Below are 24,202 nucleotides of genomic sequence, written 5' to 3'. Positions count from 1 at the left end.
ATTGCAGTCATTCTTCCGATTCTAGACCAAAATCCAAAGACAAGGTCAATGCCAGTAGCAAAAGTGGTCTCTTCAGAGATAGGCACAGTAGTTACAAAGTATAAGTTTTCCTGAAAATCAATAAACAGAAGCCCGATTTGTGTTAATGTGTTTGATTCTCTTCCTAAATTTGGTTTCTTTCTAGCTTAGCTTCCCTCTCTTGTTTCTATTAAAAGTTTTAATTATAGAAGTAATACATTTAAAAATTGGCACAGAGATTTGTGTGAAGTTGTCCCATCCCACCGCCCCTCCCAGGAAGGGCTGTCTTGTGAACAGTTCAGAGTGTTCCATTTTCTTTGTGTGTCCCTCACCTTCTCTTGTTCCATATCCTGTAGCTACCACTGAAAGTATGGTCAGTCATTTTAGAAACAACCAAATTGGGAGCAGAGTGTTAGTTAGACATGTAGATGGAATGGTGAGTGAGTTTCCTTCTGTTTGCAGTGATACTCGAATTCTGCACAGATTTTTATTGTCCAGCGATGCCTTGGTCAGCTAGGAGTTTCAAAATGAGATATTCTAATTCTACCACTCATTTTTCATTTACTAGCTGAAATACTTCTATAATGAGAAATAGCCCTTGGCCGGCGATTGAGTTACTCTTGAGGTACAGTTCTGAACAAATAAGCATACCTTTACAATTATTTTTTAATTAGATAAACCAGTTTCCTTAGGGCACATGCTTTCTGCGAAACTTTTTTCTCATGATTACAAGTCTCATGAAGCATTAATTTCCTTAAATTTAGATAAAAGGTAAAAATTGAAAATGCCAGTGATTTGTATAATGTCTTGAAATGATAAGAGATATAGTAGGCTAATGTGTCATTCACTTCTAAATGGATTTAGTCGTCACTGCCGTGGGCAGTAGGAAACGTCATTAAAGGCTTTATGAGCTAAATGGTGGCATTAGAATTTGACCCAGAGTCCATCTCCTGATGCCTTTGTGTGCTCTTAGCTGGTAGTCAAGAGGGTAAGGTACCCTGAGGCGTGCACGTGCTGGGAAGCTATTGCCATAGTACAGCTGGGAAGTGACAAGGTCTCATGTGACCTCAGGCAGGATGTAGCTGCCTAGCTAGTCACTTTTGAACTAAATTCAGTGTGAGTTTTTTTAAGGGTGGAGGGGACGGATCTCTAAGGCTAGGTCTCTTAGCAAAGAGGCAAATACTTGGCATTGCTCCAGAAGTTGGAACCAACAGATTTAGTATCACGTATACAGCATGTGTATCCAAAACCTGTGTACGTATTTGTTGGTAGAAACTATTCACAGCACAAAGAGTTATGTTTTGCTTTAAATTTCATTTGATCTTCCTAAAACATTACAGGTAAAGGAGGGGTCATCTACATTTTAACATGGGAGAAGGGTTGTCCTATGGTGGGTCTAAGTCCTGTGTCAGGTCTCAGGCACAACTCCTGCTTGAATCCGGAGAACAGGGCTTTTTCACTGTGCACCTGAGAAGAAGAGTGCTTTTATTTAGAAGGATTCTCATCGAGATACCCTCTAGTAGAGTGGATGAATCCCTAAGAGTAAATTAAATTTAAAAGGCTTGGGGGAGGGGTGGCCAGCCAAGGGTCAGGGCTGCTGAATTACCTGACCTCATTGATGCAAGCAGGAGATCTCACATCCTTTGTTTCCACTGCAAGGCACTGGACAGCGATTCTTAGAACCCTATCCATCTCTGCAGCTGCGAGGCTGGGAACTGGTTAATAATAGATCCTAAGACACAAAAGCGGTTTTCATCCTTCATTATGAAATCATCCATTTTTCACTGGCTGTTGGGGTTTGTTTTTGCTGGCACACATAAGAGGGTATTAGCACCATTGATTTGAGCAGCCTGGTATCAAATTGTGTTCACAGATTATAATACATACTGTGATGCAGGAAAATAAAATTCGAAGTCAGAGCCTTATGTTGAGTTAACGATGAGACTCACGTGTTGTCATGAGACCCAGAACAGTGTTTCTTCAACAGAGCAAGGGAGCACTAAGAATGCACAGTATTACTTTTATAATTGTACGTGAAGGTTTCTTAGTATATAACGCAGCGTGCATGGATATGACGCACTACAGGACCGCTGTCGTGGAAGTTGGGGTGGGAATGGGGAGTTTTAACACGGAAATACAGGAAGTAACCTAGAACTAGAGACTTCTGCAGCTTTTTCAGGTAGAATGCAGTCCGGAACTTAATTCACTTTTCAACCCGAACCAAAGTGGTCCAATAAAGATCTTGCCTTTAACCAAAGCTCTGAACCCTTAAACCAAATTTGAATAGTAGGTGCCTGAAGCAGGTTGTTGAAGATCTGGGTAGTAGCCAGGCAGTGATTCCAAAAGCTATGGAATGCAGTTGTATGTTGAGCAGACTGAATATCTTGTCTTGTGGGGAAGGGGTTGGCTTGATGTCGATTACTGCCGAAGTGAACCCGTACAGAACACAGGAGGGAAGGGATAATAGGAGCATAACAGTAGAAGAGAAGAGGAAGGCCAGACAAGATTAAGATGGACATTTCCTTTACATCAGGCTAAAGATTGGCTTATTTCCTAATGAGGAATTGGAGTGAATACAGACTAACAGTCTTCATGTGTGAAACGTGCTTAGAAAACAATGGGCAGGGGGGCTGGGGGGGGCGGCTCGAGACCTGAATATAGGCATTTCACTCGAGGAGACATACAGGTGCTACATAAAGATGGAGAAGATTCAACTTGAATAATCACATCAATTTCGAATATAAATAGTTTGCCATTTTGAAACAAACTAGCAGTTTTTATTTTTTTAAGTGGTAATACACATTGCAGGTGGGCATGTTGGGAAATGGGTTCTATTTTATCTGTGGGAATAGTAGAGCAGTTTTCCTGGATGATACATCAAATGGTTTGGAAAATACACGTGCTTCTCATCCAAGAATTCCCCTACGTAAAATTTACCCCATTTAAGAATGTGCAGGACATGAGTATGAAGACACTGCCATCCATAATGGCGAAAATTTAGAAGCAAGCTAACTGCCCAACAGAAAGGGATAATATAAATAACCTGATCTGTTCGCACAGTGGCACACGGAATTTGATGGTATGGAACCACACTTACAGAAAAATATTTGCCCAGTCAGTTGTCAAGTGAAATTATGAGCATGCATATTACAATCCTTTTAAAAAGAGAGTTTGGAAGGATAAAAACAAAGATATCAATGATGATTGGTTCTAGGTTTTCTTTTGGTTGTCTTGTTTTTTTCTTGAGTTTTCTGTAATGAACATAAGCAAAAATGTTTCACATTCATATGTGATGTGAACTTCTGTTGAGTTGTACAGCAGTCTTAAGCAAGCTTTGTTGCTCAGAAGGGGCTGTACGTATTGTTCCAGAAATGTCAGGGTTTATGTATTTGAGTTAGAAATGCCAGTTGGCTCTCATCTACTTATGACCATGGAATCTGGTTTTAATTATGTAAAATGGCATCTTTCATAGGTAAGGAAAATAAATTCCAGCCATTCCGGGGCTAGGGGAGAGGAAGGAGCAGAGAGGGGGCTTGAGGAATATTACGTTTTATTTTTACTGGTTTATATTAAGGTAACCTTGGGATTTATTTGGACACCTTGTTTTGTTTTCTAGGCCAAACACCAGAGCACCCTAGAAAGCTTAACTAAGAGAATGCTCATGTTTGACCCAGTCCCTGTCAAGCAAGAGGCCATGGACCCTGTCTCCGTGGTAAGTTTTCCAAAATTGAACACCTCTTCTTATCTATTCCAAGTGGCAAGAACATTATTGTGTGTTGTGTTATTCCTTAAAGTTACTCATCACTTGACAGGCATTTGGTGAACAAACTTTTCTCAAAGCCTCAGGGAGTAAGTGGAGCAAATACCCCCCAGCAACCGTGCGCCCTTGTATAAATGAGATCCACATCTCAAGACCTGTGCCCAACGCTCCTCAGGGTGTGATCGCACCGAACTTGGGTCATAGGCGAATCTGGTCATGACAGAAGTAGACTTACAGAAACTCCTCAGTTACCAGCTTTTTAGTTTGGGCTCTCGGGATTATTGGTTTCAGCCAAAAAATGTTCAGCCAGACTGATTTTTAAAAATTAATGTGGATCTGGGGACATTAAAAAAGAAGAAAAATCCTGTACTCAATGTTTATCATGGTTAGGAAGCAATTTTCGAATGTACTTTTATAAGAAATCTGCATCAAGAACATGATTATTTTGAGGTTTGTTTTTGTTTTTAATTGAAGATCACCCCAATTATATAGAAAGAAGATTTTCTTTAAAATGTTTGTGAATGTCCTTTTTTTAATACAGGAAGAAAAAAAATATTCCAGTTTGTCTCATTTGGCGTTCAGCATGTCCTTCACAGAGCTGATTTAAAAAGATGAAACCTAAAAAAAAAAAAGTCCTCATTCCTGCATGTAAATGCATTCAGAATAAAAAGATTTGCTTAAAAACCTATGACAGCAGCTATGCTGAGCTGTGACTGTATGAGATGGCTGAGGAGAAGCTAGCGAAGGAGAGAACTTGGCGGGGAGAACGGGATTCCTTTCCACTTGGGAGAGTCTGGCTGGGAGGGAATCTTGTTCCGTGTGTCTTTCAACACCTTTGTGCCAAGCTAGCCCTCTGTGGGCCCGGCCCATCTAGATGCTTCTGCCCGCAGGTGGCTAGGAGTTTGGCCAGGTGTTTCCGTAGGTACAGCCCTGGTGCTGTGAACATGGGGCACGGACAAGGACAGAAAGGGGTCCAAGGACTTCGAGTCAGGGGGTGGCGTCCACCTACGGTGATCTGGTTGAGTGAATATGAAGTAACAAGACAGTGCTCCCACTGTGCCTTGCTCTTTTCTTCCATGGCTTGGAAAATGGTCACAAGGGGAAAAACTTGGCCTGCGTTGTGTATCTGAAGGTTGGTAATGACACGCTTGCAAAATTAGATCATCCTTATGCATCGGCTGCCGAGGCTTCTGCCAAAAATGTTTATACAAGACACAGGGGTCACTCGGAGGCCCTTGGAACTGAGTTGCCATGGATATTACTAAGCCAGTGAAGTGTTTACCACTGTGTACAATGAAAAGTTAGGTCCAAGTGGCTTTAAGGAAATAACATTTACATTCCAGCATGATAACTGGATAACCAAGTGTCTGAATGTGATAATAACCGAGCAGTAAGAACTTCATTAATCAAAAAAGTAAATTGACTTCTGATGTTATTTCGTGCTGTCCCCGTATTCATCAACCCCTTACACCAAACTATTGCATGATCACATTGGAGGAAAATTGAGGTGTAAAATTTCCCTATTAATTATATCCTTGAAATATGAATAGGTTTTTAGTACTGGAGAAGATGATTAATTTTATAAATGATGCAGAACCATCTTTGATGCATTTAATATTCAGTATACTTCCCATGCTTTTAATCAAGCATGAAAATATGGCTCAAGAGCCAATTTAAAGCTCAAATGAAGATCCACATTGCTAAGTTGGTGTGATATAATTAAGTGTAAGGAAATGCACTTGACTGAAAAAAAAGGAAATAAAATGAATTTGAAGTAACAGTTATAATGCTGTAACTTATATAAATATATGAAGTTAAAATATGTAGAAGGAAATTTGCAATTAATGGTCTCTAGTTTTCAACTTTCAGCTAGCACTTAGAGAATTTAATTAGATCATTTCACCAAAAGTTAGTGTCAGTCCTTACAATGAAATTTCTTTTTCCTGCTTCAGCAAAACCTCAGTTAGTGGAAACATTTGGGGAGTGGGATGTTGTTATTATTTTAGTTAACAAAGTTAAATAAAAAGCTTTTGTTTCCACTCTGGAATCTTCAAATTTTATCTCTCCTGCCTCTGTAGGTGGAGTGTGCTAAACCTAATTTATTATTCCTTTATTCCTTTTTTTTTTTTTTTTTAATTCCACCTTTGACCTGAAGGCTGATTACCTATTTGGCATTTTGCTACACCCTATAGGAAGATTAGTTTTGAAGAAAGGAAGTGTTTTGGTTTTGTTTGTTTGTTTTTTGTTTTTTGTTTTTTTCTTGTAATGAAAATTGTCCCTCTAACAGACTCCTTCCAGGTTGAGAAGTACTTAAAATCAGTAGTGCCTCTGTTCTGTTCCAACAGAAACACATGACTTTTCTGAGCCTGGTAGAAAGAGAGCTTTCTACTTTTGTTTGCATAGAAGGGTATGACATTTGCTGTTTCCAGAGTGTCTGTTTATACACGCACCACGCCTTCTTGCACTGGGAACCCCACCCTTGGTATGAAGATTCCTTTGACTTGCCATTGCCCTGTCACGGATGTTCACTCTTTTTTTTCATATGAATGAGCAGTGAAATAGAGACTCCATCCATGTTTCATGCAGTCACCCCATCCACTTAAACTGTCTTGGGATGGAAAACTCACCAAAACCATTCCCCATAAAACAAGAAATGACTGAAATTCTCACTTAAGTACAGTGATAGCTTTGAAAAATCATCCAAACCCTGTGCCTTTATCCCCGTCACAATTAAAATCATTATTTTGGAGAATCAAAAGAACTGATACTTTCCTTAGTCTTGACAGTAGTAAAAACTTGCTCAGAGGGTGCATTAATTCACTTCATTCATTCATCAAGTGTTTGGTGAGCACCCATGCCAGACCCTCATCTCTCATTCTAATGAGAGGAAGCGATCCTCAAATGAATTACATGTGGTGTGCGGCTTGAACACGTGAATGTCAGTTACAACTCAGAAAGTACAACCCACGGCCACCCCTAGTGAAGGCCAGAAGGTCCTAGAGACCCTTGCCAGAGTCTGGTCTGCAGGCTGCTCTGCTCCAGCATATCAGGCATCCTTGGGTGAGCAGTCTGCACCGGGGCATTGGGTGTCCATCAGTGGCCAGAGGAGCCTTTTCTACTTCATCAGCACTTGCCTCCTATTTGGATTTGGTGCTAGTGCGGCACTTATTTGCACTGCTTTGTTAGAAGACTGGAAAGGTCTGGAACAGAGCAGAAGCAACTATTACCAGGGTGTACTCAGTTAAGGCACACACCCACAGCAAGCCCTGGATGGGTCCTTAGGCTGTGGAGAACCAGATTGCTGCAGGCTGATTGTAGTAGCTTGTGTGCTCCACCCAAATAACTAAAGCACATACGTCCTATAGAAGGTTCTGATGAACATTGCTAAGGAATTTTCTAGTGAGATGGTTTGAGAAACCACATTTCTTAACCCTTTTACAAGGCAGTCAGACTGGAGATAGTTAATTGTGTACTCTGTTGTGTATCCAAATGTGTACCCTCCTCCTTTTGGCCCCATAGCCTTGCAAACACCGCCCATCACATTGGAATGGGGGACGGAGTGGGGGGGCATTCACTGGAGAGCATACTCAGCAGAAATGTGCATCATGTTTCTAAACCTGGGCTTTATGTATGGCTTTCTCTTTTTTTTTTATGGCTTGAGAAACCTGAGAATATTATTAAATTTGCAAATCTCCCAGGTTCTAAATTCCTACTTTCCTTAAACTCACCTCACAGTTAGAAAAAACCCAGCAATGACAGCAATAAAAGTGTGTCCTCATTTTGCTTTCTATTTAACTGCCAATAACTTGGCATTAAAATCTAGGTCATAGGGAGGTCTTTGAAGAATAGGGCTGAAAATATGGGAGCAGCTACATTTTGGTGAGTAGAAACAATTGGGAAAATGCTTTCCACTTCCTAAATTTTTGTTTCTAGCACCAGAACTTTTGCCCTTTTGAGATTTATAGAAGGCATGTTAACCTTGAGAACCAGAAGAAATCGTTTCCCCCCTGTATTTAATTATGTCTTCAAACCCTTATTGTACATACTAGAATTTGTTTTCTTTTCTTTTTTTTTTTTCTGTTAGTGAATCTGTGCCTCTTAACGTTCTTTATTTTAATATTTAAATGTAAATGTATTTAATATTATTATGGCTGCATGTTTGGGTCTCTCACCTTTGGTAGACTTATGTGTGCCTGGTTCTAAAGAACCCTTTTGATCCTTTCCCCTTTTGATTCTTGATACCTAACTCAAAGCTGTCTTTAAAGACAACCACTTACATATTTTGCATTTCCTGATTGTATATCCTTCCACATCCTTGTTTTCAAGCAGTATTATCAGTGAAAATTCTTTCCCCTTCTAAATTGTATTTGAATGATTTACCAAATTTTCATACTAGAAATCAGTGGTTTTATTCTGTATCTCTTTATCATTTACAGCCGTGCTGTTCAAAAGGGGTCTATGCACCTAGGGCCACTCCCCAGAAATTCAGAATCTGCATTTTAACAAGATCGTCTGGTGACTTCGTGCACAGTAAAGTTTGAGAAGCCCTGATTGGGAAGTTCAAATCCATTATAGTGCAACTCCTTGTCTAGAAAGAGAAGGGACTTCGAGCACCACAGTGTGTGTTAAGCTCCTTATCTCATTGAATCCAATTTTAATTTTAACCTCACGACCTCCTAGGATACGGGTGTTCAATGTCACCTTGACAAGTTTTGCCATATCCTCGTGGCACCTGCACTTCTAATATTTAGTAATTTTTCTTGCCCTCTTTTTTGTAGAATTGCTTTTTTAACGTAATAAATTTTTTCTGAAAAGGAAGTTTATATCACTACTGTAAAAAAAAGTTTTTTTTTCTTGCGCATTTAAATAAACACGTAACCATTGTAAAGCACTGTGTATTTTTTGTGTATTCTTGAAGTATCTTTGGTACCCCCAGGGAGACGTGCACCATACTGCAAGAATCATTGCTCTACGAGATTACAGAGATTGCGTTGGCAGGGATAAAGAAGGGACAAAAGAACAAAACACATAATCTTAACGATGAGAAAATGACTTCAAAAGCAGATAAAGATAAATACTGCCAGGTCCCATGCTGCCCAGGAGAAGGGAGTTTTAGAAGCAGCTCTGGGGATTCTGATGCATAGCCAGGTGGAGATTTCACTTGTGGAGTCCCAGAAAGGAAAGGATGTGATCTCGGTAGTAATCCCAGTTAAAAAAAACAAAAAACAAAAAACACCACTGCTGACCCACAATTATTTATTACTCACAATAGTGGCCACTGTGGGACTGGGGTAGCCCAGAAATTTATCATGCATTTAAGCTCCATTGGTGGGTTTTCTTGGTTGCGTCATGAGCTGGTACTGCCTCAGAATCTGGAATGTATAGGCTTTTAGAGCTGGAAGAGAGGCATAGCATGTTGCTGATCACTTTCACTATACAATATTCAAATACAAGTAGTTTTCTGCAGATGGACTTGACATGTTATCACTAAAAATTTCAGCTTCCCTAAAATACCTACAAGTAAAGGAAATAGCTTATATTGAGTTTAATTTTTTAAAAAGCATCCAACAACAAAGACTTTTTTTCAAGTTTAGTTAAGGAATAGAAGTAATTCTTGTAGGGGTGCCTGGGTGGCTCAGTCGCTTAAGTGTCTGACTCTTGATCTCAGCTCAGGCAGTGATCTCATGGTTCATGAGATTGAGCCCTGTGTCAGGCTCTGCACTGATGGTGTGGAGCCTGCTTGGGATTCTCTCTCTCTGTGTCCCTCCCCAGCTGGTGCTCTCTCTCTCTCTCTCTCTCAAAATATCAATAGATAAACTTTAAAAAACATTTTTTTAAAAAGTAACTCTAGTGAATTCCCTGGCCAAGGACCACACCCATAGTATGCAATGATTAAGATTGATTTGTATTTAAAGTTGGTAATATTCCATTATTCTGAATCCATAAGAGAGAAAGGTATTTAAAGATAAATTAGGTCAATTGTAAGACAGACCTTAGTTTTTTGGAGGAAACAGACCATTGATCATCCTCTTTTGATGAGGTGGTAGCAAGGTATAGAGGTGCAGACACTGGGCCTTGGTTTGTGTGCAAGTCAAAGTCACTTCAAGCATCACGGGACCTTGTTTGTGTCATATTAGCTGTTTCTTATAGTTCTGTGTCACGCACAGATTTGGAAATCAGGTCACCTTCAGCTTCATTCAAACTGTTGGAATAAGACCATTGAATGCGTTGGGGCCATGGATATGATTACGCTGTGGTGGGTGACCTTCAAAATATAGGTGGGGAGGATGACTGACCATCCTGATTGCCTGAGACTGCAATGTCTCCTGGGATGTAGGGCTATTACTGCTAAAACCAGACCACAGACCATCCCGGGAAAACCAGGACTGTGGTCACTCTAGTCACGGTTGGTCACCACTAAAGCCCCCCGCCCGCAAAGGTACTACTGTGCAGCTGTTTCTCCGTATTATACACAAGTGTGTCGTGAGACTGTAAATGCCCTGCTGAGGTGAAGGATGGAGAGCATTTCCTGCCGACCCAGAAGCCCCATCAGCAAAGCAACGAGGTTCATTGGCTTGGCTGGTTGTTGGTGAACCCCAACACGGAACTTCTCCCGATAAAGGCCCACGAGTCTTCTGTTTATAACCTGTTTCAGAATTTTGCCGGGTGTCAACCTCAACCTTAACATTTGGCATGGGAAACAGAATTAAATGTGAGGTTTTTCACGGTTATCCCATTAACCTTAAAGTTTACTAGACCAGCCCCCTCCTAGCGTTTTCAGGGTCGGTATCTAAATGTAAACCAATTTTGGAGGTCCATGTAACTGAGAGCACCTTCTTGCACATTTTCGTCTTAGTTCATGTTTCAGGCGAATGCACCTGTGTCACTGCTCGTACGTTTCTGTTTCTCCTTCCCAATAGTCATACCCATCTAATTACATGGAGTCAATGAAGCCCAACAAGTACGGAGTCATCTACTCCACGCCGTTACCTGATAAGTTCTTCCAGACCCCGGAGGCCCTGTCTCACGGGATGCAGATGGAGCCAGTGGACCTGACCGTGAACAAGCGGAGTTCGCCGCCCTCTGCGGGGAATTCTCCTTCCTCACTGAAGTTCCAGCCCTCGCACCGGAGAGCCTCGCCTGGCCTGAGCATGCCTTCTTCCAGCCCACCGATGAAGAAGTACTCGCCGCCTCCCCCGGGCGTGCAGCCCTTCGGCGTGCCGCTGTCCATGCCCCCGGTGATGGCCGCCGCCCTGTCCCGGCACGGCATCCGCAGCCCCGGGATCCTGCCCGTCATCCAGCCCGTCGTGGTGCAGCCGGTCCCCTTCATGTACACCAGCCACCTCCAGCAGCCGCTCATGGTCTCCTTGTCGGAGGAGATGGAAAACTCAAATAGCAGCATGCAAGGTAACCGCCACTGGGGACAGCTCCGCGGCTCCCGCCTAGCATTGGGGTCTGCGCCCACCGGCTCTGCGGGGGCCACAGAGGAGGCAGCGACAGCGCCCCTGTACTCTTCAAGGAGCCATTCCCCTTAGAGCCTGCCCGCCTGAGGCGTTTCCTTTTGTTGGGGGGGGGGGGGGGGGCAAGTGTTGATACTGGAAGAGCTCCCAAGAATCAGGCTGTTTAATGAATGCCATGAAATGGTTACTTTTACTGCGTAATTGTCAACTTTGAGATACTAAAGATCCCAACTTTATATTTTGCTTCATTGAATGCCAACCAAAAAAGACATTAATTTAATAAATGCCTTTGATCATGGTGATAACTAAAGGTTACTAAAAGCCGCCTCGTTTACTGGCTGTTTGGAGGCAGAAGACTATGGGGTTAAAAGGTGATAACGCAAATTCCTAAGGAAGAACCATTTGGGGGCTGATGTGCTCAAAGTCCAGCTTCCTATGCATGCCACTTGCTGCCAGAGTGGTTGTCAGGGGAAACACACCCCGCAGATTTGTTTCTGCCATAATTTTGCTAAAGGCAAACAGATACTCCACACATCAGCGTTGTAGGTAGAAGCTGTGCACTAAACTTTTAAAAGCTGAAATTGGTAAATTGTACATGGAGTGACTTTTCTATTTTTATTTTTTAGTACCTGTAATTGAATCCTATGAGAAGCCTATATTACAGAAAAAAATTAAAATAGAACCTGGGATTGAACCACAGAGGACAGATTATTATCCTGAAGAAATGTCACCCCCTTTAATGAACTCAGTGTCCCCCCCGCAAGCACTGTTGCAAGAGTAAGTATGTTCAGGTCTACCCGACATTGGCGTAGCAGCGTGCATCTTGGGACCTGGAATGGAAGTGCAGGCTTCCAACTCAGGGTGTGGTGTGGATTGCCAGGGACACCTTGCAGTAGGGGGCCGCCACTGGGAAAACGGGAAAATCTCCAAAGACAATGTGTCCCACTATATGGACTGTCTTATAACATTTACGTCAAGTTTGCAGTAAATCGGTCACTCGTGATTTTGCCACCTTGTCATGTAAATCATTTTTATTTTTTTTTTAAATCCTTCCAGACTGTACATAGGTTTCCCATAATCTTAATCCCCATGTGGATTGAATTTGGTATTCCAGATAGTCTACTTAAGGTTGAATCACGAAAACTTTATAGGACATACATCGTCCTTCCAATTGTCACTTCTAATACTGTTTCTACGAAGGGGCATCACAAGCCCAAAGGAGTCACTCCAAAAAAGGCCTGGGAATAGTGGTGGCAACAGAAAGTTGCCCATGTAGCTCAGAGAAGTTAAGCATTGGAGTAACCCACCCACTATCTCTCGTGTTTGAAAATCACATCTGCCCTTGGAATGTTCAGTCTGCTTCAGAACTGCCGTCCAGTAGGAAGGTTTCTGTATCAGTCTACATCCAAGCACTGAACTGTAGTTTGTGTTAGGTCTAACTCGCTATAATGTGGTGGCGTCATACCCAAGTTAAATGGCATCATTGATGGGATTTGCAACAATAGATATCCTTGCCTTCTACCAGTGATTACACTGGAGGCTGTGTTTGTAGTAGCTAAGAAGGTGACCTTTGGATTGGACATCTTGGATCCCAGCTCTGCTCTCCACCATATGTATGACCTTGGGCTTGTCACTTAATCTTGCCTTGTTTCCTCTTTATTTGCATTATTGATTATAATTATTTTTCTTGTAATTGTCTTGTGTTATGGCTCTTTCAAGGTTGGATTTAATGACCAGCTTCCTAGTACAAAGGCAACAGTTATTGTTTCCTCCGGGACCCTTCCATCTTCTTTCTCCCATATCACTTTTTTCCAACTTGAAACAATGTTCTGCCCACCTTCCTACGTCATCTTTTCCCCTCTCCCTTACACAGTTAATTCTGCAACAGAATGTGAATTCTCTGGCTTTCAAACAGCTATTTTCTGGAACTTAAAACATATTCTAGTTCTATCCACAGTCAACCCAAGTAGGTGCCTTCGTAGTAGGTCACGTTAATTGCCCATTGTACCAAATCGTAGTTATTTCGGGGGAGGAGGTAGTTGGCCTTTACTCCCTGATAGGCGAAGAAGAGAATGGAATCCTATGACCACCCACATCAGCAGGGAGAGAGTGTGTCTGATGGACTTGTACATTATTACCTTTCACAATTGCATGATGCCCCGTCCCCCCATGAAACTTTCCCAGATGTTTTCAAAGGAGTTATTTCATTCCCCCATAACAAGCATGTGGGAGTCAGAGCAAATGGAGAACGGATGAGCCAAGACATGAGATAACTCGCCTTATAATCATACTGTGAACAGCAGGGGGGCCTGGGTTTGACCTCCTGTCACCAGATGACTGCTCTTCCTGCCACGTTGTCCATATCTAACCAGTGCATCCCACTCCTGCTCTCAGGTGAAAGGGAACACAGAAGGACTAGCCAAAATAGACACATCTTCTAGACTGAGTTACCTCCTTTTTTTTTTTTTTTTTATGATGCCAGGCATCTCTGGCAAGTTAACTGGCAACATGACTTGCACGTGTCATTGTTCCTGCACAGGTGATGAAAAAGATGCTGTAAAACTAAATAAAGCCACGTGCCCAAGAGAGAGGAATCCCTTGACTGAAGAAGGGTTATTCCAAAGTCGAGGTTATTATGAATTACATTGTAAAACATTACAGAAGAAAAATACTTGAAGGCTGTATTCTGCTACTGAAAGAAAATATTTTTTCTCCTTTTAAGTTAAGATTCTTTTGACGATCTCAAGCTCAGTGGCTTTTAATGATTAATGAGTAATATGCTTATGTTAATGCTGACCCAAGAATGCATTTTGCTCCTCAAGAAATTCAACAGATTAGCCACAACTGGGACGTGTAGTCTTTAAGCCGTTCTCTCACAGATGTGATTAAGTAATGTCTTGGAGTGTGCCCAGTAGCAGCCCACATAGGAAACCAGCTAGCCAGGAAAGAATCGATTGAAATCAAGTGCCTAGTCCCATTGCAGTGAGGCAGGCCCGATAATATTTGCCTTCTGAAACCCTTCCTTGCCAAAGGTGGAATACAAAGTGCAGTTTGGAAACCCATTTGCTTGGACATAGAGTGACAGCTTTAGAATTATTTTTAAAGGCACTCAAATGGCTATCAGCTTCCTTTTTTTTTTTTTTTTTTTGTATCTTTACATATGTGAAGTGTATTTAGAGTGAAGAGCTTGAGGGTCAGATTTCCCCCATGTAATTGCGTGTGACTTCTAGCAAACTTAAGGGGGGGTCGGCTTAACTCAAAACAATGACCAGGTATCTGATACGTAATAGCTGTTCTTATTTCTTGGTTGTAAGGATCCCAAACGGCGTCTTTAAAAGTGGGGAGTACAGAAAGAGTGAGTTCTATAGACCCTGCCCTCCAACCCCTGCCTGTACCAGTATCTGGCTCTTTAGAAATGGGGCGTGAATGATGCCACCTTTCAAGGTAGATGTCAGCTTGAGCAGAGATTTCCCTTTGTGGTGTGGGGACATCCCAAAAGAGCTCTTCACGAGATTCAACAGCCGTAGGGGCAAAGTTTGCAATTGGGTTTCTGAACCTCAAAATAGTAACAGTAATTAACCATAATATTTAGTAGATTTACATCTGGAACAGATGTTATCCTTCAGTGTGTTGTATACATTACCCACAACTTTCTAGGATCACATTATTATCATCGTCCCCATTCTACAGAGAGGCACAGGGAGAATACCTTGCCCGGGGTCACAGGGACTCGCAGTGACAGAGCTGGGATTTGATGTTGGAGCACACAACCTTGTAATGTACCTTTGTATGCAAAATGAGCTGGAAAAGGCAGACAAAACCAGTGCACAGAAACTGTTAGACACATTCCCAACCCATAAAATCTAATAATTGGGAGAGACTTCCAGAGTCACCTGGGATACTCCCTCAGTATCCCAGAGGCATAGGAGATACAAATTAACCAACCATTCAGCTTTTTCCCCCAGCATTTTATTTCCTGAAGTTTTCTTAATGAAGATGAAACGTTTCAACCAACGGCATTAAGGTTGAAAGTTAGAAATAAAATAAACTGACAACTCTTCTTTTTATTGAAGGATTTTAAATTAATAATTTAGCTTTATAAACGCAACGTGTCCATAGACCTGTCACTTCTCTATTTTCTCTGTTTCTACATCTATATAATTGAAGTCCTTGTTCCCCTGCCCTCCCCCACTAGTTCATGTTCACTTTTCCATGTATCTGAACTTGGCTATTTTATCCTTCTGTATTGCTCCCACTAAACATCAAGGTAGGAAGGTAAAGTGATACTCAAAACTGACAGTTTTCTTTGCTACTAATAGATGTGAGGAATAAGTAAAATCACTTAAAATCAATGCCCCTTTTATTCTTTTTCCACTTACTTCTTAGCATGCCTGGAAAAGTTACTGATAAGGAACATGTATTCAGATTTTTACCAAGATAAAAGCAAGTTTCATTTCAGGAGCTCCCTTTTGATTTTTATGGCGAAATTTTATCATCCTTTTTGAATCTCACAAGCTTGAGCATTTACGCTCATCAGATTCCCTCTCTCCTCGTCCATGCTTGCACAGAAAATTCATGGGTTATTTGGAACATTTTAAGAACTTTGGATTCAAATTTATAAGACGAGTCTTTCATTACTGTTGGAGGCCAGTTCCATTAGCTTGTAATGTATCAAGTAATTAGTCGTTAGGAAGGCAAATGAATAGATTAGAATTTTTTAATTACTGACATTAATCAGCAGAGGAAGCCTGAGAAAGCTTTACAGACTTTCCCCAGCTCTTCCCCATCTGCCTCTTCTCTCCACCAGATTCCTTGAGAAAAAGAGAAAGTTTAGAGCAATGGTGTTGGACATGATTTGATTTCAAACCCACCCTGGAAAGGTGAGCCGACGCAGGAGTGGGTCTGGGTGAGCGGCCTCAGGAAGGCAGGGAGACGCCAGGTCCCGTGAGAGCCCAGGGCTGCACTTGGGAGCCATTGTCAGGACTGAGACACTTCCTTGCCTGACTGCTAGCGCTGCACCCAAATTCTCCCTCAGGCAGGAATAACAGTACCAGTAAAGGTTTGAGGTGGTGAAAACAGCAGTGCTGTTATTATCATTATTATTTTCTTTTTCTTTCTGTTTTTTTTTTTTTTGAAGGGCCACAATTTGAAACTCAAATGTGAATTGGTCATCTTTGAGAGAAGCAAAATGCCAATTAGGTAAAGGATAAAATGTAGATACAGTAGGCATTGCCTGAGATTTGGGAATTCGACCTTTTTCATTTTTCCCTAAAGGACAGTGATGAAAATCAGGACAGCCTGCGAAAAGACATTCGCAGTGCTGAGCATCGCTTAGTGCCACAAGCTACTATAAATAGGCAACTTTTTACTGAGGGAAAGAGACTCTCCTAGCTCCTCCATCTCCCTCTAGCATAGCACCTAACCCTTCTTACTGTCATTACTTATCTACATGTCTGTCTCCCCCTAGAGTGTGAGCTCCTCGAGGGCAGGAACCCTGTTTTTATTCATCTTTGTGTCCGGGTGCCAAGCACAGTGCCTGGCTCATGGTAGGTGCTCACTCAATGTTTGTTGAATGAATATAGCAGTGCTTCTTGGGTTGATCCGCTAATTTCCTTTTATTTATTTCGTTGGGTTTTTTTGTTTGTTTGTTTTTGCCTAGTGTCGTTAATGCCTTTGGTAGACGGAAGAAAAGGAAGAGCCTTTCACTCAATGTTTTACGTTTAACATTGGCTTTCATAGGAATCACCCTTCAGTCATAGTGCAACCGGGGAAGAGACCTTTACCTGTGGAATCTCCGGACACCCAGAGGAAGCGGAGGATACACAGGTGTGACTATGACGGATGCAACAAGGTGTATACTAAAAGCTCCCACTTGAAAGCGCACAGAAGAACACACACAGGTATCGGGAATATAAGACTCACTCCATCTTGCTTCTTAAGAAATACTAAAATGGAACGTCAAGAACAAACGTTCTAGCTCTCAGAGGTTATTGTACTGAAATTGTTCCAGGCGTCTTGAAAGTTAGCAGAGTTGTCTACAGATGTCTCTGCTCATCGTGAAAAATGAGCCTTGTGATGAAGGGCTTATTTTTGTAATAAGTTACAGTAGATTAAAGGTTAATTCTGTTAACAGTGGAGTTCTGTACTCTGCGTTTAAGGGACAGAGAGAGGGATGGAAAGGCTGCGGGAGCAGAGAGAAAAGTACTCTTAACCATGGGCCTGTCTCATCAAGGATGTGGCCTTCATATGGGCCATCATTTAATCAGTGTTGCCCATCATCGGATTCACAATGGCAAAACCCAGTTTTTTATGCAGAACAAACAAATGTAGCAGTTTACAGAAATGGAATTCAAATGGAAGACTTATTGAAAGAAAGAAAAGTAAAGATATTTGGGTGATTTGTGTCTTCCTAAAACTGAGGGAACTTCTGTGCTGTTGCCTGCGTATTTGTTCTAGGGTCTTTTTTATTCTGTCCAGTATCGACTGTCGACCATGCAGCCGGATCTTACAAAAACTCATCATATGGGTGAAGAAAACATAAAACTGTTGCGTTTGCTCTTGAACATTTTGTAAGCAAAACATCTTAAGGAACCCATACACAAACGATTTACACCGCCTGATTAATTGCAGTCAGTATTGGTCCTTAATGTTTATAATAGGCCTCATCTGACCTAACCTCAAACCCTTCAGTGTGAAATTCTAGTATAACAGCAGTGGTCCCCTGTGTACGTTTCCTTAACTCAGCATGTAGTTTGTTTGTTTGTTTTTGAGCCTTCTGTGAGTCATTTGTATTGGGAATGTTTACAAAAAGGGAGAATTTGGGATTTGGAAGAGACAGGGGAAGGAAAGTGGTGGTGGTGTGGAAGTAAAGTTTTCAGTGACTCCCCGGGAGAGAGAAAGCAGAGGGGAAGTCGGCTTGTGTACCACTGAGTTCTTGGGCTTTGTCGCGGTATAATTACAGAGGGAACTGAGGGCGATAGCCTTGTGTTCAGAGGAACATCCAATCAGCAATGCCAAGAAAACTAGTAAAAGCATCCCCAGGGCATTAATGGGACCCTACAGGTAGACATTACAAATTTCCAACCTAAGATTAAAAAGACATTGAATATTTGAGTAAGAATTTAGATGCAGGAAACATACCTCAGCGTTTATATTCAGTGAAGCAAAGCAGACAATACAGTTCTGAATATCTCATTGAAATACCAAGGGATGTCAATCCTTAAAATGTCTAGAGAACAAGTGATAGTAAATGGGAATTAATTTGTGGTGATGCCCATTTGCCCATTAACATGTAAGATTGCCACGAACAATACTTTTCATTTGTAAGGGCCTTCGTACTGGCTCTCCCTAAGATTTCCCCCAAGGGTCTCCTGTTCCTCAGCTGCCTGTTACCATTATCCCACAGTACAGGGCTGGAGAAACCCGGCTTCTGACAGGGCAGGAAGGAATTACTGTGTTTTTAGTATGTCTGAATTAGAGCATTATACTTAGGCATAATTGCAGTCGATGAAACAAAAGAGAAGATGTTGAAATCGCTGCCAGATTTTTTGGTTGATAGAGGCTTCTCATTTTTAGCAAACTGTTGAAATAGTAAGAAAAATCCCACAAACGCTAGCACCGCGTATAACTAAGCACCTCGGTAGCTTTAAGACTTGGAGATAAACAAATACAGATCACCAGCTGTTGCCTAAGGTACTCATCCCTACCCTTGAGGGCAAAACCAAAATTATTTGCTAGCTCCTCAGAATGGATTTCAGTGGCTTTATACTTTAAGAACTCTTAAAATCCCATCCTTCTCCGCTGCCCACTTTTTTTTTTTTTTAGATGAACTTACCTTGGAGAAACTATTTGCCAAGAGTTTTAGCTCAAAAATCTTAGCTTCACTATTTTTACTAATTAATAGCCTTTTGCCCTCAGAAAAAATAAGCTCTTTTCGTTTTTCCTTTTTGCAGGAGAAAAACCCTACAAATGTACTTGGGAAGGATGCACATGGAAGTTTGCTCGGTCTGATGAACTAACAAGACATTTCCGAAAACACACTGGAATCAAACCTTTCCAGTGCCCAGACTGTGACCGAAGCTTCTCCCGTTCTGACCACCTTGCCCTACATAGGAAACGCCACATGCTAGTTTGAATGCCTCCGTCCCCTGCCTCAACGTGGCTCCCCGTTCTCCCGGCTCTCTCTCTCTGTCCTCCTTCCCATTATCTAACTCATTTTTTACATGTACGTTTTAATTTTGATTCAGCTGGCCTGAATCTCTGAATTTATATCATTCAAGCTTCCATATGGTCAGTAGTAGATATTCTCTAATCCTCCTCTCCTTACCACGGGTCAGACCTAAAGAATGTGAACACTTTTTTTTTTTTTTTTTTTTTTTTTCCGGGGATGCTAAGCAAACCCTTCTTACAGATACGTTTAATGTAATGAGAACAAGGGAACATGTAAACTTAAAATAACCAATTGTCGGTTCCTCCATGTATTTCTCAAAAGAATGTCAAAGTAAATGTATTAGAAATACAGTATCCAGCCTGCTAGTCCTTGCCAGGGACGTTCATACCTCTGTGCCCTGTGATCGTATTTTGTGCTCGCCAGCAAGAAGGGTGGACCCTTTCCTCAGATTAACTAGAAGTGCAGCAAGATTTCAGGTAGGACAGTCAACTCGTCCATTGTCCTTCACAAATCCTGCTTGTCAACTTGGATATTTCACTTCATCTAAATTAAGTCCCTTACACTCCTTTGTGCCTGCAGCTAGTAAGGAGGCCTCTCCACCCCTGGAGGTGAGCCAGAGTTGCTGATTTAGTTCGGTGATGTCTGCCAGTTAAAGGCTGGATGCTATACTTGGATGGCACAGAGCCTGAACGAAGGGGCATTCATCAGGGGAGAAGCAGCGGGGGCAAAGGAGGAAGCCGGCCATTCCTCCTGGGCTGGGGCTTTTCGTTCAGTGAGGTTTCATCGTGTGGTTAGCTGTGCAGTGCTCTCCCAGAGCGGCCGTCTCTGTGTTTGGCTGTGCAGAAGCAGAGCCAGATGCTGATGGGGTTGTCCGTGCACCTGTCTCCATTCCTCTGATGTCCTTAATGTGGATCATCAAGCATTTGATAGTAGGGACACAAAAATATTTGCCCAGTAATGGTAAGAAAAATCTTTCAGATAAGAGTATGGATGATGGCCTTTCTTTTACCCAACCTACTCACAGGGTTTTTTGCAAACAGGGAAAACATTGAGCAGTAACTGTATTCCCATATCAAATGAATCATACGGCTTTTATACAGAAGCTCTTCTGTGTGAACTGTAAGGTGCCAAGGTGGCCGTCATTTGTGTTTGTGATACATATCATAAATAAGGATCTGCTAATGCTGTAGTAGATTCATTCAATTTGAGACCCGAGTGACACTATTTGTAAATATACCTAGTTGTGAAGCACACATACCTTCATTCGGGGGACAGATTTCTGAAAAATAAAGAAAACCACAGTTCAGGGATTCGCATATTAATAGCTCAAAAATTCCCAAGCATTTACTGTTAAGGAGCTGGAAATCAATCATTGTCAAGTATCCCGTCAGAAGAAGCTGAAAATGACTCGTGTTTATGTTAAAGATAAATAGCGCCATTATTTGGGGGAAGTTTTTTGTTTTTGTTTTTGTTTTCAAAAGCTGGCTTTTGAGCACCATAGTCTAAATGCCAATAAAAATAATTCATGCATAGAAATGTCATTGGTCCTCAATTTGAAGAAAGTGGGCGACGGTGGTCAAGTGTGGGTGCATACAACGAAATGCGCCTTCACCCCTCGATAAAGGATGGAAGAGAAGAGAGAATGGAATCCTGAAGATTCAGCCCAGGCGCGACTCAGGATCCAACACAACCTTAACTGGGAGGAATACATTGTTCAACTGTTTTTAAAACATCAGTGAATGAGTGATTCTGGAGGCCTGCAAATCATGTGGGGAGCTTACTTTGACGGCGCTATGTTAATAAAAGTTAGTTGTAGGGACTGTGCACCTAAGAGATCCCACTCATCAGCCCTCTGAACCAGCTGAAAGGAAATGTGGAGAGACACAAAGTAATTTGTTACCTTCTTGGCACTTGGTTGTGATTCTCTCTCTCTCTCTTTTTTTTTTTGTAAGCACTGCAGAATTTGTTTAGAATATTAAAACATCCTAATTGGGCTTTTTTTTTGTTTGTTTGTGTTGTTGCAACTATGACATGAATTGAAAGATAAAAATGGCTCTTGGGAAAGTAGGTATTGTCTGTACTGTAAATGCTTTGTCACATTCATGCCAAAGTGTTTGTTTCTAGCAGTGATTCTTATACAACACACTGAAGAATCAAGTTGGAATGCAAGGAACTTTTTTGTTTAATGGAGATAGCCAGATTATGTGTTCCAACCCATATAGAAGGTAGGGGGAAAAAAGGCAAGAAAGGGTAGAGTCGATCATCTTTGAATAATTAGCTTTGAGTGTGAGAGTCCAGTTAATAGAAAGCTTCATAGGTTCTCATGAAATTTGATGTGTTTGTTATGGCATATTTAAATTTTGTTGAAAAGAGCAAGCAAGACCCTGCAAAGACTATTACATGACTATTCAGCTTGCTTAGATTGTGGTAACAGTTCATTAACAGATCCATTTTAACTCTGAAAGAAAAGGCAACCCAGAGAAGCCATTCTCTGTTCCCATGCTGGTCTGCATACTTTAGTTACCAATTGGCTCTTAACCAAATTTTTCTTTTTTTATATATATATTTGTATTTACTATGATAGTTGAGAAATTTAGTCTCTTAGACATTTTTAGCTGTTATCGTGGAAGACCTCAAATACAGGATAAGATGCCCTTCAACATGTGGTTTTAATGATGTGCCATGTTACTATCAAAGGTGGTTTTAATTGCAATATTTTAAATTGATGCGAATGATCTGTAAACATGAGGTTAGTGTTGTATAAATTCTGTTAGAGTTTCTTTTGATTATTGTCCAAGTGTCGTCTTGGGGAAGTCAGAAAGTTTAAGGCTGAATCCATCATATTTTAGAGTTCTAAAATGTGAATCTACACCATAAATGGGCATTAACATTCTAAATCACCTGGTATGGAGAATGTGTTAGCATAGCTGTGTTCAACTAAGGAAATGCTAAATACGTGGAAGTTTCAAGAGCCTTGGAACAGATTTATAGGGAACTGTAGATGTAAATGTATATTTTATTAAACACCCATCTGCACTATCAGTGTTGCACTAATGTGGAATTTGAAAGACTTTATTGCTGATACTGTATATCTGCACGTCATTCCTGATTAGATTGTTTTAAAGACAATCTCAAAGATCTAAGATTTTAAAATAATTCGGTTTGAAAATATACAGTCATCTTGAAGGAATTGCTGTTATACATGAAGTTGCTCAGCGTTGTCTTTATTCTCTTCTTGGTCAAGGTTAACAGTTTCTAAATGATCGCAAATTCACTTAAATAATACATTTACAAAGCCATTTTACATGCATTAAACGAGGGCTACAATAATATTACGTTTTACAAATACTAGCACTTTTTTTTTTTTTTTTTTGCTGTCATGTACTTAGTGTTAGAGGGTCAAAGTAATCTTTCTGCTTAGCATCTCTTAAACCATACCTGCAACTATAGCAGGATTATTACATTTACAGTACTTTAATACTTGTATAAACTATGCAGAAATTTTTAATAAAGTGTAATATATTTTATAAGCTAATAAGACTGAATGGGTAAAGGTTTTTAGCATGCGTTAGTATACTTGCAAATACTGAAACATTTTGGTAATCTTTCTTACTAAAGATGTGAATGTTTAATGTACCTTCTCTGTTTCTACTCTGTAGTCCGATGGGAATTCAGTAATGACATTTTGTCATGTCAAACTGTGAACATAAATTTGTACTGTACAGTCCTCATATACTATATACAGTATGCAATATATGTATTATATACTTGTTAATAAAACCATCAGAATATTAAGTGAGATCATGTGATTACTATACATACAGTGACCCCTAAGAGCAAAACTTAGCAATGTGACATGTAAGAGACGTCACTTAGAAAGTTCAAAGTGAATCATTGATAGGCAATTGTTGATGCAGGGAAAGAAAAATCAATCTAATGGGAAGATGAACTGAATGAGTGAACTTAGCTCTGAAGGTATGTCCCTGGTTTTCTGGTAGGAAAGTCTTCTGCAACAGGGAATCTTCAAACCATAAACTTGTAGACAACCCACCACGAATCCACAAACTTACTTGCTGTATTCTTGGAATATTTTTTTGTCTATGACACCCACCTTCGTCCAACAAGGGTTTTCAGTGCCTTGTATTAAAAGATACAATGTATAATACTTTACATTTTTAAGTACAAGATCAGGATTCACAGCTTGGGGGGCAAGACAGTAACAGCATTAAGTAATTCTGGGTAAACATGATTATTTTTCAAGCCTTCAGTAAGCCATGTCCGTGGACACTGCTATGTCCTCAGCATCCCAGGAACAACAAATAGTTTCTGATGGGGATTTAGAGTTCTCGTTTAAAGGAAAATGGAATAACCTCTTTACTCTCCCCCTTCCCTTAAATGTAATTGAAACTAAGATACTGGCTTATTGATCTCTCAGCAGCTACCTTGAGCCTGGACTTTATCTTAGCATAACATGAGATGATGTCTGGCTGGCATTTACTACATGACACCACAGCTTGGAGAGGGGAAGGAGGTTGGGGAGAAGGCTGAACCCAAACTTTGGGGTACTCTATCAGGTTTCTCCAGGAAACTTCAGTGCTTTTACACTGAGATAGTTGACTGCAAACTCAAAAAGTATAACATATGACCATTACATCCCAATGGAACACTGGCTTGCATTAGTGCAGGTGATTAACTATAATCCTTCCACCATATTTCATGTATGAATGACATGGCATTTGCTGAGTTCAAAAGCAGACCCATCCTTCTCAGGAGATACCATGTGAAAGTTGGATT

The 24,202-nt window shown here is 40.9% G+C and overlaps 1 protein-coding gene across 2 annotated transcripts in view; it reads left to right on the top strand.

The window, feature by feature from the left end:
- Positions 1-23,203, top strand: part of KLF3 (KLF transcription factor 3) — a 34,445-nt gene extending 11,242 nt beyond the window's left edge. For both annotated transcript variants that reach the window (XM_027054819.2, XM_015076951.3), the window contains exons 2-6: positions 3,635-3,730; positions 10,699-11,185; positions 11,865-12,015; positions 16,978-17,138; positions 19,191-23,203. In XM_027054819.2, coding sequence (XP_026910620.1) covers positions 3,674-3,730; positions 10,699-11,185; positions 11,865-12,015; positions 16,978-17,138; positions 19,191-19,372 — 1,038 coding nt within the window. In that variant the 5' untranslated portion in view covers positions 3,635-3,673 and the 3' untranslated portion in view covers positions 19,373-23,203. The remainder of the gene's footprint in view (positions 1-3,634; positions 3,731-10,698; positions 11,186-11,864; positions 12,016-16,977; positions 17,139-19,190) is intronic.
- Positions 23,204-24,202: the final 999 nt, after the last annotated feature.

The sequence above is a fragment of the Acinonyx jubatus genome, chromosome B1, assembly GCF_027475565.1.
Source record: "Acinonyx jubatus isolate Ajub_Pintada_27869175 chromosome B1, VMU_Ajub_asm_v1.0, whole genome shotgun sequence".
Classification (NCBI taxonomy): Eukaryota; Metazoa; Chordata; class Mammalia; order Carnivora; family Felidae; genus Acinonyx; species Acinonyx jubatus.
Note: the sequence above shows the minus strand (reverse complement) of the source record. Positions and strands in the feature narration are given on the sequence as shown.